At 32.5% G+C, this 18099-nt stretch overlaps 2 protein-coding genes across 2 annotated transcripts; one reads left to right on the top strand and one right to left on the bottom strand.

Moving 5' to 3' along the window:
* Positions 1-1590: 1590 nt before the first annotated feature.
* Positions 1591-11567, bottom strand: LOC100377814 (NIF3-like protein 1). The gene is made up of 5 exons (XM_002732058.4): positions 11069-11567; positions 6790-6958; positions 5999-6113; positions 2362-2500; positions 1591-1906 (listed from the first exon to the last, which is right to left on the bottom strand). Exons 1-5 carry the CDS (start codon positions 11544-11546, stop codon positions 1638-1640), a joined length of 1170 nt encoding a protein of 389 aa, XP_002732104.3. The 5' UTR covers positions 11547-11567; the 3' UTR covers positions 1591-1637.
* A 126-nt stretch (positions 11568-11693) lies between these two features.
* Positions 11694-15579, top strand: LOC100377662 (NAD-dependent protein lipoamidase sirtuin-4, mitochondrial-like). The gene is made up of 2 exons (XM_002732057.4): positions 11694-12545; positions 13080-15579. Exons 1-2 carry the CDS (start codon positions 11739-11741, stop codon positions 13230-13232), a joined length of 960 nt encoding a protein of 319 aa, XP_002732103.2. The 5' UTR covers positions 11694-11738; the 3' UTR covers positions 13233-15579.
* Positions 15580-18099: the final 2520 nt, after the last annotated feature.

An 18099-nucleotide genomic window follows, 5' to 3' on the forward strand; every position in this document is an offset into this window, starting at 1 on the left:
TTTTGTGTAATTTGTTTGAATAACTGAAGTAGAGTATAGATTGAAAGTATAGTCTGGTCTGATATGACAAACCAACACAATCTGGCCATCTGACTGCAGATTCCAGTCCGGTCAGATGGTACCGCATTCCAATCTAGCCAGTTAACAGCAAATACATGTCTGGCCAGGTTTGACAACAAATCCCAGTCAAAATTTGGTAACACCAGACACAGACTACTCATACGACAGCAAATTTCAGTCTAGTTACATTATTGCCAACCCAAATCAGGTTGGTTGACAGTTGATTCTAATCTGGCCAGATACAAGAGCAAACTAACACTGCAGCAGGAATAACTCAAGGCTCTGCATCATCAATGCAAAAGCCTTATATAAAAACAAATTTCATCATTTAATGTTCTCAATCCAAGACCTAGACTGTCAACAGTCCTTGGGCCTAATGTAATTGTGTATCCTAGAGACAATCTGATGGAAAACTGCACTCCTGTCTCGATGTTCGTAGTTTATTCATGCCTATTGCATTTACACACAATATTTATTAATAATAACAGATTAATATTTTCATAGGTATGACTGACTGTCTATTCATCATGTCGCTCATTGTCTCATGGCCATGGTTTTAAGCATGATGCTTATTTTTGATAGCAAACTATTTTCATTCAGCATACTTTGTTAGAATTTATTATCACCAGTAAAGTACTGTTTGTCAGCATTTACCAGGAAAGTCTTTTTTTTTCAGTGTTTACTCATAATTAAAGTACAGCTATGACACCAATGGTTTAGTAGGCCTCGGACGTTTAATGAAACCTCAATCCCAAACAGGCTGTTAACTAGTAACTGTTACCAGTAATGTACGTGTTGCTGTAACAAGGCAATACTAAGAATTTGGCGAGGAGTTTTTTGCAGCCCCATAGCAGGGCCCATAGTGTGTTGTATGCAAGTTACATAACAATGTATTGAAGAACAATGGGCCAATGACCTGTAGAAATTACACCTAATTCATGGACGTATCATATTGAACTACATGTTACATTCAACCACACACCACCTACTTAGCTCTTTCACTGGAGTGACTATGCATTCACAAGACTTTTTGATCTAAATATTGTTCAAATTCAAGGTGTTACTGATTTTAAAAATGTTCCATTTTTAAATGTGGTACATCTTCAATATACTGTAAAATACTTTATTTTAGCTTGAATTAATTTTCGCTGAGAAGACTATTGGGGTTTTTTGTATGGAATTTATTTTCACTGATTTTTGACAAGTTGAATGTAAAATATAGGAAAAAAGGTATATTCACTGGATTTTATTTTCACTGTTTCATTTCTTCAACAAAAATAGGGAAAATTAATTCCAAGCGAAAATAAAGTATTTTACAGTCCTACCTGTATGAAATATGAAATAGCCACCACTTAAGAACTCAGCAATGTAAGCCTCAAATTTTTAACAGACCTTTGCATGAAAATTAATTCATTAAGTAATTAATTTTTAACATACTCTAGTGAGTATTGATTAATACATAATCATTAAATTGCATAATCATGATGAATGCAAGTTACAAAAATGTTATAAAATTGAAATTAGACAAAATTTGCATAGTTGTTTAAAAATTTATTTCCCAGAAATTGAAAAACATTTTATACAATCTGCAAAGGATCTTTATCAATTCCAGAGACATGTACATCCACTTTGTCTTCAAACAATACAGTAAGTTTATCTCTCAACTCAGAAAGGTATCCCCTTTCTGTGTTGCTATGGTCACAAAGGATGACAGTGGTTCCCCTGGATACAGCATCTAGTACTTCATGATGAGACATTTCACCAGTCAAATAAAGATCTGCACTGCATCCTTGTAAAACACTGCTACCAGAACCAGCACAAACAGCTGCATTGTGTACAATGGAATCTGTAAACAATAAATAGTGATTGTGATATGATTGGATATCAAATCCAGGATTTTTAAGATAGCCATAAAAATTCCATTCTGTGCTAGTTAACGTCAGAAGCATTTATAAAAGTATACTTCAGTTTTCAAATGAACTGAAACATTAGATGACAGACTGCACTCTCATTTTTGTGAAAAGCTACCAAGCTTAAGATTATTTAAAAATGGTTTGGCATCACCAGTTTATTTTTAAAGAAATTAGTGGTTATATTTAGTGAATAGTGGCCATTTTGTCTGTATGACAACAAAGCACAAACAAATTTGATTACCATGATTGTACACAATAAACCAATAAATATTTGTCAGAGTCTCAAAAATTAGGACTGGGCTTCAATTACAATTTTCAGTGGAAAGTTTAAAAAACAAAAATTATTATGTAAAAGAAGTATAAGAATGTGCCCCCCCCCCCATTTTACCTGTTGATTTATTTCTGCCAAGTGCGAGTCTCACATATGGTAATTTCAGATGACCTTTGACATTCTGGATAATTGCAGACACTGATAGTGGTTGATCCAGTTTCACCTTTCTTCCAGATCCTGCTCCAGGTATTGGAGGCTAAAATAAAAAATGAATCAGTCAGTTTCAGAAGTGTTTATTGCTCCCAGATTGCTTTGTGCTCAGAATGATATATACTAATACTAATGTCAAGACTTTCTGTCATGACTCAACACGCTTTTAATTACATTTTTCAGAAAAACATGCATTACGATGATTGAAAGTCTGGAGCAGGTGTCCCAGTGCAGAATTAAACAGCTATGACAAACACAGCAAAAGTACAGTGCTTTGAAAAGTTTGAAACCGACAGGGAACTGTGTGAAAATGCGAAATTCTGAAATCACAAAGCTTGAGCCAACTGAATTCCCAACAAATCACCAAGATTACTGACTCTGTTACATAATTCAATTCTCAGAAACTCTAATACAGCAAAAGTCTGTTTGATTTGACAACATGTGATCACATGACATTTGATTTTGCAAGGATGACACTTTTGGTATTAATATAAAATGCACCTTGTTTATCTGGAACGAGATCGTGAAAATGGAGGGGAGATGATAATCTACCACAATGGTTGTAGAGTGTTACACTGTGTTATTTGAAATGTTAATGTCCTCTCTGTGGACATTTTGTTATGATGCAATGTATGAAACAGAATGAAACCACACATACTTATATTTCAGTTATCAAAGCTTTACAAATTATCATATATGTATTTGCTCTTTAACTGCACATATAATAATTTCTCTCTTTACATAAGACTTAAAAAAAGTGATTTGTTCCTTGTCATCGAGCATGCCAGTTCAAAAGAAATAGCCCACGACCATGTTTCAGGTTTGAAAATGCAAGAAAAATGGCAACGGCAAGTTTTTTATGGCTTAATTTAAGAGAATTGTTCATTTTTATCAGCACAAGCATGATTAAGTAACATAGTTTTGAATAAATTTCAGGTCTGTGTGAACAGCTTAACAAACATAGGATTATTAAATATTACACCTGTACACACTGTCTTAATCATATTATATAAAGAAAACAAAATAAACGCAGACAACTTGTTCTTAAGTAATAAAGTATTTTAACAAGAAGAAAGTAGTTAAACATGCTCTAAAATATTTAAATATCCATATATCATTGTCTACAGCTGTAATATTAGTTACATAGACCAAGTGGACAAAATTGTCTGCAAAGAAGATATGCATTTATGCTTAGTATTGAAGCATTAATCTGACCTATTTTCAAGACCCGGTCTAAACCCTTGGGCGTAATGAACAGTATGAGCTAAATCTGATCTGTTTTCAAGACCCGGTCTAAACCCTTGGGCGTAATGAACAGTATGAGCTAAATCTGATCTGTTTTCAAGACCCGGTCTAAACCCTTGGGGGTAATGAACAGTATGAGCTAAATCTGACCTGTTTTCAAGACCCGGTCTAAACCTTTGGGGGTAATGAACAGTATGAGCTAAATCTGACCTGTTTTCAAGACCCGGTCTAAACCCTTGGGGGTAAAGAACAGTATGAGCTAAATCTGACCTGTTTTCAAGACCCGGTCTAAACCCTTGGGGGTAATGAACAGTATGAGCTAAATCTGACCTGTTTTCAAGACCCGGTCTAAACTCTTGAGGGTAAAAGGCTAATGAATTGTGCATAAATGGTGTGGCTGCCGTTTAGTTATATTGTATTTTTATCGTATGTTTGACTTTTTGTATTTACGCCCTCTAGTGGCTATAATATTTCACGCTCTGATATACTAGTACGTTCTTTTTCTGGAACACTTACACAGAAAAGTCAGTTCACTTAACGGAGATAGATACTTTTTACCTACGTTAAGATGGATGGAAGCCGAAAAATGTGTAACTGAGGACAGTTACTCCCTAGACAGTTAGTAATAATGGTCTGATGTAGCAAAGTACGTGTCCATACTACATGTCCATACTACTGTCACTATTTGATAAACTTATCAGACCAGTTATTGTGTATGGGAGTGACATTTGGGGAGAAGAAAGCTCTACAAAATCAATTGTAGAGGATGTCCAGCTTACATACTATCGGTACATTCTTGGTATCTCAAAAAATACACCAATCATGGCAATATATAGTGAATTGGGAAAATTACCTCTTGACTCTTTTATTAAGAAACAAATGATAAAATATGCCAATCGTATTGCAAATTCCACAAATACTCTACTTCAAGAAGCATACTATGTCAATAAAATTATTAAAAGTAAATGGTTTAAAAAACTTGATCTGATATTAAAAAATATTAACCATTCTTATCTTTTAAATGAAACAAATATTATCTCATTATCAAAATTAAAAACAATTGATGAGAAATTAAAAGAAGAGTTTACAACTGAGTGGAAAAATGAAATAAATAATGACAATAGGAAAAAATCAAATTCTAAAAATAAACTAAGAACCTACAAACTTTTTAAAACCAAAATAGAACAAGAAAACTACTTAACAATTATGAAAAACAGTGAACTTCGCAAATCCTTAACAAAATTTAGACTTGGCAACCACTGTCTGAAAATTGAAACAGGCCGGCATACAGGATTGGATTTTAAAGACAGAGTCTGCAATATGTGCGACAATGACCATGTTGAAGATGAACAACATTTTGTCACAAATTGTCCTCATTACAATGAAATAAGATTAAAACTTTACATTGTAGCTAATAAACGTATACCAAATTTTGACAAATTTAGTAATGAAAATAAATTCATATCATTACTAAGTGACGAGAAAATGTCTATTCCTTTAGCGCAATATTTAAAAAACTGTTTTAATACAAGACAGCAGCACCTACATAAACTAAGCCAGTAATACATTCCTTGTATTCAAATTATTATCTTTTTTTTTTTTTTTATGCCTTTTTGTTCCCTTACTTTTTATGTGGTTATTTTTCTTTTACTAATATCTGATTTGTAACCCTTTTCATCCCCTCCGGGGGATGTTGTGTGTTAATAAATAAATAAATAAATAAATATGAGACCAACTATTGTAATTCAGTTTAGAAGTATTTGGAGATTATATTTGTATTGTTGAGGTGAGACCGCCTTCGTTTGTCAATGCCTTTCCTACTTCAAGATACTGATGGTCAAGCTACGTGAGGGACGAGTAACAACTATTAGTACGGTATCTAATTAGAAAGCTATACACGTACAAGTGTGCGCGTATAAATGGTTAACTTGGACTATTAAGTGCCCACTGGCATGACCCAAAATATCATTGTTCATTTGAATGGTTTACTAGTATTGTCATGACTATTCATTTTGGTATGTCATATTCAACATGACAAGTAAAATTATACCATCCAGTGATTTTTTTGAGACTTTCGTTCTGCAACTTTCTGCATTTGGATTGTTATTGCTTTATAATTGTAGAACCAAAATGTATACGTCGCTAACTGTACTGAGAAATCAAAGTTAAAAGAACTGGAGATTTAAGATTGGTTATCTCTTCGCCGATTTGCAAACATACAGGATTAGTTTTAATTAATCTTAGCCCATTGGCTTAGTCTGGATATGACTAATGTTTATCCTATCTTGACCACACTTACCTTAGATAGGGCAATTATTTCTGTTTTTCCTTTTACATCATCGTATTTCTTTAAATATTGCATGACATCAAGCACTGCCTTATCAGTGCAGTTAAGAGAAAGTTTTACTGTATTCCTGTCAAAAATGAATAAATGCTACAATAAAACTCATCTCCCAAATGACGACTTTGTTTAAATACAAATTTCAAAGTTATGCTATGTTTGTACTTTGAAGATTGTCAAGATAAAGGGGAAGATATAATATTGCTATTGTATAAAAAATCTAGCATATATTTTAAACAGATTTAATACAATGATTTTTTCACCAAAATATGGGTGTGACGTTTTTATGTATTTTTCCACTGATTTTTCCAAAATTTTAAAGCAAATGGATATCATTTCTCAGTAACTACCTTTTTAAAAATATCTTGGGGAAAAATATGAAAAATGTATACAGGGTTAATTGATAACAAATTCTGTGAAAACCACAACATTTTGTAGCAGTACTTGGTTAATTTTTTTGCCTAGGGTCCTAGTGACATCGTAAAATTTGGTCCTCTTGTATGGCATTAAATAAATAAAACAGTTATTATATTTCAGATGTGTGCAAATGATCTATAGTTGTAGGCTACATTAAGTGCTATTTTTAGGTTGGTATATTGTAAGTACAACAAGGAATCACAATTGATATTTGCAAAATGTTGTCCTCAAGACCTGATGACTTTGTAATTATCAATAAAAAACACATGTACATCTTTTAGATACCCGGAAATGATGGCATTCTTCAACAAACTTATTCAGTCAATACTTACGTTTCCAAGGTTGGTAATGTGACAACATCCACTCCACTGATCACCTTCAAGTCTGATGCAATCGTTGTTTTCTGTGTTTCATCTTTTATGTAAGTTTCTACCTTAAAGCCTCCAGTTGTTGCATGACATTTAGCAGTTATAGAATGTACAGGTTCAATTTTTCCTTTCCCTACAAGACACAATAAAGAGACTGAATGACAAGTCAGCATGATCCACAAATACTATCATAATTTTTGACAAAATTGGTCATAAATCGTATGACAATGTTCATTAGTTTATTATCATGAAACTAATGTCCCATGGTACAATGAATTAGCATTATTTTGTGTGTTACAGTTTTTGAGAAACATGTCCTAATATTTATTGAAAATTGCTATTTTCATAGAACACAATGTTACAGAAAAATTTCATTTTTTGACATTTTTAAAACCTTGATTTTTTAAATAATTCAGAAAGACAAAAAGTACTCCATCATTAACAATATACAAATGATTTTTTCAGCCTATGTCACCAGGCTAGATTGTGAGATATTGCATAATATCTCTGCCATAGGAACCTGTGGTGAAAGTGTTATGATATTGCCAAGATGGCGACTTTCCACTAAAATACACCATTAATTTCTCGAAAAAAAGGCTGGTGAGCCAACTTTTGTTAGGTCAATATCCTTATATTGTCTTGGAGTACAGTTTATTGCAAAATGAATAAACTCTGGGTATTTTAATTTATGGGTAGGCTTCTACCTTAAATCAGTATGGCTCACTCACTACAATGATAAATAGTCAAAATAGTAAAGAAAGCACAATAGTGAAATTGACTGTAAACTAATCCTGTAGACAAACATTGATACAGCATATGCACGGTATGGTATGGTATTTATGGTTATCTAAGCTTTCAGATGATGTAGGTTGTTATAGTAAGGCCAAAAAAAAAAAGAAGATCTGTTTTTGATGCAGAGATTTTTTTATTTATGAAACATTAAGAAAGTTGACCAGGCATAAACATAGCCTTTCAAACTGACGCATTCGTGCCAACCAGAAACAGTTCTATTTTTTGTTAGTGAATGTCTAAAACAGATTTTCTGGTAAGATGTAAAATGTATGGGAGGGGGGTTAGAGAATTAGAAGGGTGATATCTAGGTTTTTTTTTCACCAATTAAGATGTTACTTTAAGATTTGGAGGTATATTTAAAATTAATCCAAAATTAGCTTGGCAACTAAATTTTTTTTTTTTATATTAGTCTGCCATTTGGGATGCACAACGTGAAAACAACGTGATTCGCATTGTTGAAGTTTATAATACTAACAGAATATAAATTTGATTGTACATCTGTGGTTTTATTCTAGAGCACCTTTACCACAAGTTTAATTTAAATCTGATTTTTTGAGATGTCAGAATTTGGCTAATAATAATTAGATGATCAACATGGATGGTACCAACATTAAACTAAACGGGAAATTGGATTACCCAGGAGCATCTATATACCAAATTTCAATGAAATGTGATGATTTTGAATATTATGCAAATTAGCAATTAGCATGCTTGAATTTGAAACTAAAACTTACCAGGTATTTAGCATTGTCCCTACGCACTTATATACCAAGTCCAGGTGCAATGCAATAATTGTTTTTTGAGATTTAGGTGTAAAATTGATTAATTAGATTTCAACCCAAAACTGTGCATTGTCCCGGTACATATGTACCAAGTTTCATTACAATGGGATAATTAATTTATAAACGATTAAGGGGAAAGCCTTACATTCAGGGTAAATTAGGTAATTATTATGGATGTATTTACTCATGTTGTGGCATAGTTTATAGTATTCATGTACTAAGTTTCATTGAAATGTAATGATTTGAGATATTGATGGGGAAAGCTGAATTCTGAGTATTAAGCAAATTAGGTAATTTATATGCACAGATTTTTACTCAAAACTAATCAGGTATGTGCAAACAAATAGTATATAGTATGTCATTCAATAAGTATTCAACTTTCATTTAAACATGTTTCTGTTTCTTTTTTCAAGTGGTTGGCAGTGAGTTACATTTTTTAGTTGCCAAGTATTTTATATTGTCACTTTTAGGGTGAGTTTTTGTTTTTAACCGAGTATGTTAAGTATGCATGGGGTTGGGGTTTAAAGCATTTGCTGGTATTTTGAGCTAAGTGGTTGTTTTACAAATCAAAAGCAAAAGTTTGAAATTTACAAAGCTTATAGCAATTTAAAATGTTTAACTTTCTGAAAAGAGATGAAGCATGGGCAGTGAAATGAGAGAGTGTTACGTAATGTACGCATTTTGTTTTTGTAGTAGATATGGGTTATACTGGTAGTTTATATGTGATAGAATAAACGATGTATAAGAGAGGGAAAATTAACCAAATCTTTGAGATAAGCACAAATTTTGGAGCAATTTTGTTTACTACATCCTCAATATGCAATTTCTAACAAAGATTTTTATTTCATATTTAGATGCAAGTATGCCCTCTATAGGTGATCCTTCAATACCAGACAGCCATCCACTCTTACTGACTTTCGGTGAGATTTGCATATAATGTAATTATTTTTTTATATTAACAGTAAATTGGTTGACACTGAACCTTTGGTTGATTGAAATAAAGTAGTATCTTCAGCAAAATGACATTAATCAAAATAATTTGATAAGTTGACGTTACCATTGATGTATTTTATTATTTGTACATGTATGAAGATAATAAGTTATTGATAGTGACAGTTTGTAAATGATTTTAAAGATAGTCTTTAAACCACTGTAGTGAAAGGTCCCTAACACCATAATGCTAAAAATATAATAAATTTATGGAAAAGATTATTGTCATTTATAGTATCAAATGCTTTTTAAGATTGATAAATATGCCAAATGTGATACAATCCCTTTCCAGGTTGTCACCAATGCTAGGGACCAAGTCAGCCGGGGCAAGTTTTGTAGTTCGTTTCTAACTAAATCAGCATTGTGAATTGGATAGGATGTGTTTATGCATAGACCCTCCAGTACTGGAAGGTCTATGGTTTATGTTGGAATACTAGTAGTTTATAAATTGTTTAATGATGAGTGAAATAGTGAATTAGTTAGCTTTGATTTCTTTATGTTTTTGACTTGTGTGCGTTACCAGGATGTTTTTCATCTTGCTAAATAGTTAGTGTTTAGTTTTAATTGACTTAATTAAGACTTTCGTTAGCCAGGGTTTGCCCATATCTTTGTAGTTATATCAACAGATTACTAACAACAGATGTTTGGATGACATTGAACAAAATTACATATGCAATGCAATGCAATGCTGGGATCAGCGGTATTGTACACTGACTGTCTGAAGATAAAACTTAAGTCACTCCAACCACATGAATTTCACCTATTATAAGTAATAATACTATAATTTGGGATGTTATAAAATGAGGGTTCAGAATTGGAATGCAGACCTGAATAAACAAATTTCTGCTTAAAATATTTAAGAAATAGATAAGTTGGGTGAATTTTTTTGCTATTGAACAAATACTGACATATAACAAATTTTTATGAGAAATCTGTGTTGGTATTGAAATCTTTCATTGTATACTGTTTACCTTGTGTGATGAAAGATCTGATGTTACCATAGTAACTGTTTACAAATGTAAGTCTTTGATTACCCAAGTATCAGTTGATAGTTAGACAATGCATTGAATATGATGTAACAAGGGTATGTGTATGACTATGTGTACAGTTTCCAACAGCTATCAGTTGCTGTTTTGTTAAATCAATTTTTTTAAATTTGTATAAAACCTGTTGTGAACACTTCTTCTTGTGAAAAGTACAATCATCCTAGATGATTTGTCGGCTTTGGCAAGCAAGTGGTAACTAATGTTGATGTTATTCTCAGTAATGCTAACACCTGCTGCATCAGCTACTTTAATTATATCTGCATCTGTATCCACATCCTTGACTTTGTCTATTCCTTTTATCACAAGATTATTTTGCCTAGAATAAACTTGTAAATTTTCTATTTTGCTATGAGCCATTTCCATTTTTGCCTCAGTAAATGTCAGTCTATCTAGTAATTCATGATTTTCCGACTTCATTGCTTTTTCGAAAGCATTTGCTAAATTTATCAAAATTAATACTGATACAAGACAGCAACACCTCAATTCATAGAATGCTGTATTTAATAGTGTTTACTTCATTTTCTGGTTCTGTTTAATATTGTAATGTATTTTGTTTCTGTACTTTTTTTATGTAACCATTTTACTTCCTCCTGAGTCATTTTATGTATTCTCAATAAAGTTGTTTACACTTACCAATAGCCAAGATTAGCCAATCATTTACACCATCTTTCATTGCATCATAACAAGTATGGGGAGAATAAACTGCAATTCGATTCTCAATACACTTCACAATAATTCTCTCTTTTGTGCTCTGACATGTCAATCTTTTAAGGGGTGAAAATATTGGAGGATGATAAGACAAGATAAAATCACTTCTCTTTTCTATTGCTTCTTTGAGAACATCTTCAGTCAAATCATTAGTTAGGAACATTCTATTCACAATATGGGGGTGAGAGGGTTCCACCAGTAGCCCAACATTGTCCCATGGTTCAGCAAGAGTAGTTGGAGCTAATGTTTCTAGTTTTGAAACAACAGTGTCCAAATCCATTATGATGTTATTAGTTGATACTCCGCGGTAACTGCTTGGAAAGGCTACTTTCTTTGACAAAGTTGCATTTAGTAAAATTGTTCTTGTTCCTAATTTGAAGATACCACAACAGCGACGAATCATCTGTACCGCTTTATACACCAATCAGCTGTTATGGGACCGGCTGATTGGGCTACAAACGTGGCCAATCAGATTAGTTTTTCTTAGGTCAAAGGTGAACGCGTTTGTTTGTTTGTTATTTGCACTACAACTTTCGTCGGTGTCGTTGTTTTGTCTTTCGTCTGGTCCTCTGTTGTCCAAAGTGTCTCCGATAGGATGGCTTTATTCAAGTTATTGTGCACAAAGAAGCTCTTTAGATGCACATTAATACTTCCATCTGCGTTTTACAGTAGTGAAGCAGTTGCGACATCAACAAGACTTAAATTTGTCCCAGTAAGCGATCCGGCAGAGGAACGACAAGTAAAACAGTTAACAGACTTTGTAAATAATTCTCAGTCATTGTTTATTTTGAGTGGAGCTGGCATTTCAACCGAATCGGGAATACCGGACTATAGATCAGAAGGCGTCGGACTCTATGCACGAAGTGATCAGAGACCCATACAGTACTCAGATTTTCTTAGATATCCAAGTCGTCGTGTAAAATATTGGGCTAGGAACTATGTTGGTTGGCCGCTGTTTAGTTCTGTCCAACCCAACCTGACTCATAAAATATGCGCCGATTGGGAAGAAGCAGGCAAGGTACATTGGCTCGTCACACAAAATGTTGATGCATTACATACAAAGGCAGGGAGTAAGAATATAACAGAGTTACATGGCTGTTCGCACAGAGTAGTCTGTCTGTCCTGTCAAAGTATCACCCCTAGGAAGGAGTTACAAAAAAGAATTTCTGAACTGAATCCGCGGTTTAAAGTAGAGTCACTAAATATATCACCTGATGGCGATGTTCTCTTGAGTGATGAGGAGATTAAAGGTTTCCAAGTGCCCGAATGTACAACCTGTGGAGGTATTCTGAAACCGGATGTAGTATTTTTTGGTGACAATGTTCCAAGACCTATCGTGCATTTCGTGTTTAAGAAGCTGAGTGAATGTGATTCTGTACTGGTGATTGGGTCATCTCTTTTTGTAAGTTCAATATATTTTATGAATTAACAACAATCAATGTTTTATTTGCCAAATTTAACAATGAATCACATTAGAACTGCTGTGTACTAATTCTTTGTCCATGCTACCAATATTGTTTATGTGATCTACCTACTGTACATGCATGTGTAATTGCTGTATTAATACTCTATAGTAGAATGTAAATAATAGAGGTTTATCTATGGTTATAATTGTAAATATTTAGAATGCAGACTTATAATAATACAAATACATTTTTATTGTTCTTGTGCATTTTGACCTCTATCTTCATCAATACAGGATGGAACAATTTTTTTGGCATTTTCAGTATTTCAGATTAGAAAGTGAATTTGTTTATTCACACACAAATTTGTTTAATTTTAAAAAGTATAGAATTATGTTTGAATGTATTACCGGTATAATTTCAACAGTTACTGAAAAGCATGAGTACCCGGTACACCAAGATATCCTGATTTTGGCATGAAACAGTTTTTACACAATATTTTTATTTACGTATTTCTCGTTTTGTTTTTTTAGGTTTATTCAGGGTATAGATTTATACTTGCAGCATCCGAACAAAAGAAACCTGTGGCTGTGTTAAATATTGGAGAAACTCGAGCTGATCACCTAGCAGACCTGAAAATAAATGCTAAACTCAGTGATGTTTTGCAACAAGTGAAACTAAGATGAAAATGTGTTGCTTCTTTTTAAATGTCTTCCTCTCATATTTATTTTGATAATATATCCACTTTGACAAGTCGATGAAGAATTTCCCCCTGTTTTCCCCCAAAAGAACTCGCCATCTTCTTACTTCAGGCTTTTTTATAGTAATTGTCCACAGGTTTGTTGATTATGAAATTATTTCCGATAATACTGTAGAATACTTTATTTTCGCTTGGAATTTATTTTCGCTATTTTCGCTGAAGGGATGATTCCGTGAAAATAAAATCCAGCGAATATACCTTTTTTCCTATATTTCACATTAAACTCATCAAAAATCAGTTAAAATAAAATCTATAAAAAATGCCCAAAAAGCCTTTTCAGCGAAAATTAATTCCAGCGAAAATAAAGTATTCCACAGTAAATAGAACATTTCACTCACTTCGGCCAAAAAGATGAGTTTTTAATCATTTTGTTTTTCCAAAATTAATGACTACACAGATTTGGTATTTGTATATGTTTATTTTACTGAAGGGGCAATATATTCACTGCAATGTACATACTGCCTAGCAATGCAGTTAATTCGTTGTAAAAGATTATATAATAAAAACACATGAGGCCATTGTAACACTTTTTGAACAGCAGTGCCTATTATGTTCTGCGTTAATTTTCCCATTGTGTTAATTTGAGTGTTAACATCGTTAATGATGATAGAATGATGGTCCAGTGGTGGTCATAAACAATAAGAATAGTGTTGGTCAAGAACTTTTGCCAGACGATAGCAACCAGTGCTGACAGACATGGGCAGATCCCTGAAATTGAATAATCAATATACATGTATTTTCACTGAACAACTTTCATTATCATTAGTATTCTTCTTTGTGTATGACTACTTTTTCAATTTGTGGAATCTCATCAAGGTACATATACTAAAGTTTATTCAAATCTTTTTACAACTCTTTCTCAACTTCTCGTTTCAAAACTCCCAGTATTCCATCTCAATCAAGCCATGAGCTCAAACTCTACAACCCTTTTATAACTCTGACATGGTTAAAATTGCATTAACTGTATTATTTACACTTTTGCCTAATGTTAGTTTCATGAGAAAATATTCATTTTTTAATGAAACACAGTTGTTTTGTATAATTCAGTAAGCTCCTCTTTGTTGAAAACAGGTTTCCAATGTAGATACAAGAGATGTTTTGTTTTCCCAGAAAATATTTGTATACATCAATCCATGTGGAGAACAGACCAGGATTTCTCAGTCTATGCTACGAGCTACCGATATATCATCTATGATGTAGCTCTTATTATTATTATTGTCTAACACAAAATGATGGTATTTTTTAACAGACTGTAAATTTGAATCATCGCAATACCTTTCTATTAGATTAGCGAGATTGCACAATCATCAACACGTCTTGAAACTTACATCTGATTCATAGATTGTTTCCATAGCCTACTCAAAAGTATAAATATTTATATCCCACTTCTGGGATATACCAGTATTCTAGCCTGTGATGAAATGTCAAGGCTATTTTATTGTGTATCTTTATATATCTAGATTACCGTAGTCCAGATTCGATGGTTTTATCTGACTTAAAACCAATCATCCCAAACAATCTGTAGATGTATACCTTTGAGAGTCCTCACAAGAATTCTGCAAAAAATTTGTAATGGGAATGTGGGACCATGCATTTTCCAAGTGAAATATACTATAAAAGTCTGACAACATTTACTATGCAATGCATGAATACAGTACACATGTACAGAGTGTTGACCTTCAGAGTTTGTAGTCACTGCTGTCTAAAATTAAGGCAGGTGCAAAATCTGCATAATGATCAACTTGTGAATATTCATTGTATAATTAAAAAAAGAAAAACTTGAGCTTTGAGTTTGAAACCAATCTTTGATAAATATTTCTCAGTATTTCATCTTAGATGCAATATATGATCTAACAAAAAAATTAGATTTGAAAAAAAAATGAGTCAGACTTGGGAAAAGGAGTTGGTCAAGAAGTGGGTTTTAATTAGTTACACACAGATTAGATATTAAAAGCAAATGACTCCATTTTGTTATGTAAAAATACAACAACTGTATTTTTTTAAACTTATTTTTATTCACTATATACTAAACTAGTAGTATACATCATTAAAAATAACAAAATCTTAAAATACATTTGACAGAAGCTAAAACAGACTGTATTAATAGTTAACACTATGACTATTATTAGGACGGTTATTTATTTAAATTATTAAAGTTTGCCCAATTATTATATGTACAAAGTATTATATTATTTTTGAGTTATTTAAATTGAAGTGATATGTTATGAGATTAAATAAATTTTGGTGCACTCAGTTTTATGTACCATAGTGTATAGATGTGATACATATTTATTTATGCAAAGGAACATTCAGTTGGTGTGAATTGTATAAATGGTGTATGTACTGGTAAAATAATGGTGATAGATATAATATAAAAACAAACTGAATCAAATTGCCACTGTGAATACACATATTTTAATTAGTATTCAATTTGAGTTGTATTTAGTATTGTTGGTATTTTGATTTGATATACCATGTCATTACCAGGCTACGCCATAAAGTATGGAAATTTCAGAACAATCATTGCCAATTCAAAATGGTTGTGGTACAAAGTTATGTAGTGTTTGATCAAAGACACTACATAAGACGAATGTCTTTGGTCTGTACATGGAGATGCATGTAGTTTGGGATAATGGACGGAAAATGATGTTGTATATAGGCATACACATGCCGTAGATCTAAATGACCACATTCAGTTTTCAAACAAAATAACATAAAATGTTGTGCATATATGAGGTCTTGTATGTGTTACATGTTTCAATTCAATTGGTCGATGCATATCACTTTTAAGAAATGCATATTTAGAAGAAACAAATGGTCATTTCTACCAAACAGTAAAATTACATGTGTTATATACTATATTCTTTATATACAAAATTTCACATGAAGTGTAGGCACTAGCAGTAACACTGTTTTTAATACAAACATTTTAAAACATAGTTAAACTGTTGAACACCTTGCCTGATTGTAAGAAAAAGTATGTGATGTAACAACCATGAAGCCGCAGCACTTTTAGGGCCAATAATGTTTAATATATGCAAGTTTAAATGAAATGCATAAATACATGACAGAGATCCGATTCCAGAATGGCACAATAGGTCAAAATTAAAGATATCCAATTGCGTCCAATTATTCATGTTTCCACTCAGAAATATAACTGGAAAGAATATTGTCACATTTTTCAATTTCAAGCTAGTCTGTTTAACCTTTTCACCACCAGACTTCCTCACCCAAATTTTTCTGCACTTTTTTTTTATATTCTTCAATATTTCTGGAAATGAACCCCAATTTTGGGAGCCAACAAACAAAATTTAAACCAATTGTAAATTTTTTTGTCACAATCTTCTGAAGGAAACTGCACTATAAATGAATTGGTGATGAAAATAGGGAACTGGTGTTGAAATGGTTAAGGTTTATCAATACAGTTTTCTGAACATTGGTATGTTCAAAATTGACGTATAGGAATTTTCACATTAGAACATGTTGGCGGTAGGCCAATGTATTAGCATATGGCAAACTACAAATAGTCATTACACCTTTTTAAAATGTAATTCACGACACATTGTTGTTTTATTATCAATCAAATATACTGATTAAGCGGGTCATGTTTTAATTTATCCCCAATGTAATGTCACAAATGTCTCAACATTTTGGTTCGAGACTCCAATTTATTTCACATATGACCTTGTATATCAATATGCAATTTATTCACAAAATGTAAAAAAAAAATCAAAGACTTTCATGAAACTGTATTGACCAACCTTAAGCCAAGGAGGCATATTTTCACCAATATTTCTGAACACATACGAGACAGTCACACCAATATTGAACTGCACTGAGATTATACAGTGATGAATAAAATTGTTTGAGAAAGAATAGACAAAATATCCTGGCCACAAGAAAGTGTCAACGACAACGATGACACAGACATGGTAACACCCTATAGCTCAGACTTCATTATTACGGAAAGGTAAAACCAAAATCAATCAATATAAAATCTTTATTTAGTTTGAGGTGTGAATCAAATCCTTGATATTAAGAAACATGAGGGGGGTGTACAGATGCACTCAAATTCATAAGTCATTCATAGTCAATATAATCTATTTTGTACTATATTGGCATTTATCACAGGTGGTGTGTGGCCTTTAAAAACCCCATTGCCATACGACATAACACAGAAACGGAAATGACAGTTAACTAAATTAATTAAAATTAACATAGTTTGGTTTCCATTTCTACATTGCACTACACAAAACATTGTTAGGATTAAAACTTATTCCCATAAAAAAAGTGAAAAAATTAAAATAAAAGTATTAATGTGTAATTAATACCCTGAGCTTTAACAAATAACATTCTTTACCTCATATAAATTACAACCACTAAGTAGTGAAAAATAAAAATAACAAAAAAGTGAAATGTTATTCTGCATAATTATGTAAATCAAATACTGTAAACCATGATTTGATGATTTTATGGTAAATGTTGCTGACACTACTGTCATAGGACCCAGACGAATTTTCACTCCTACAAAATTTTATCATTAACACTAACTAACACAAAAATCTGTCTTTCCCAAAATTAAAACAGTTCACAGTATTTTTTTCATATTTCTGAAAAGAATTCTTAAAAAACCATCAGGAGGTGAGTCACAAGTAACAACATATGTTAGGATACAAGTTACATGTCAAAACAGAAGTGATGACACATGTCAGCATGCAAGTGAAAATGTGTCAGGACACAAATGACAACGGGTGTCATAACACAGGTGGCAGCATACTGTCAGCACTCAAGTG

The sequence above is a fragment of the Saccoglossus kowalevskii genome, chromosome 16 (assembly GCF_978046115.1).
Source record: "Saccoglossus kowalevskii chromosome 16, keSacKowa6.1, whole genome shotgun sequence".
In the NCBI taxonomy this organism is placed as follows: Eukaryota; Metazoa; Hemichordata; class Enteropneusta; family Harrimaniidae; genus Saccoglossus; species Saccoglossus kowalevskii.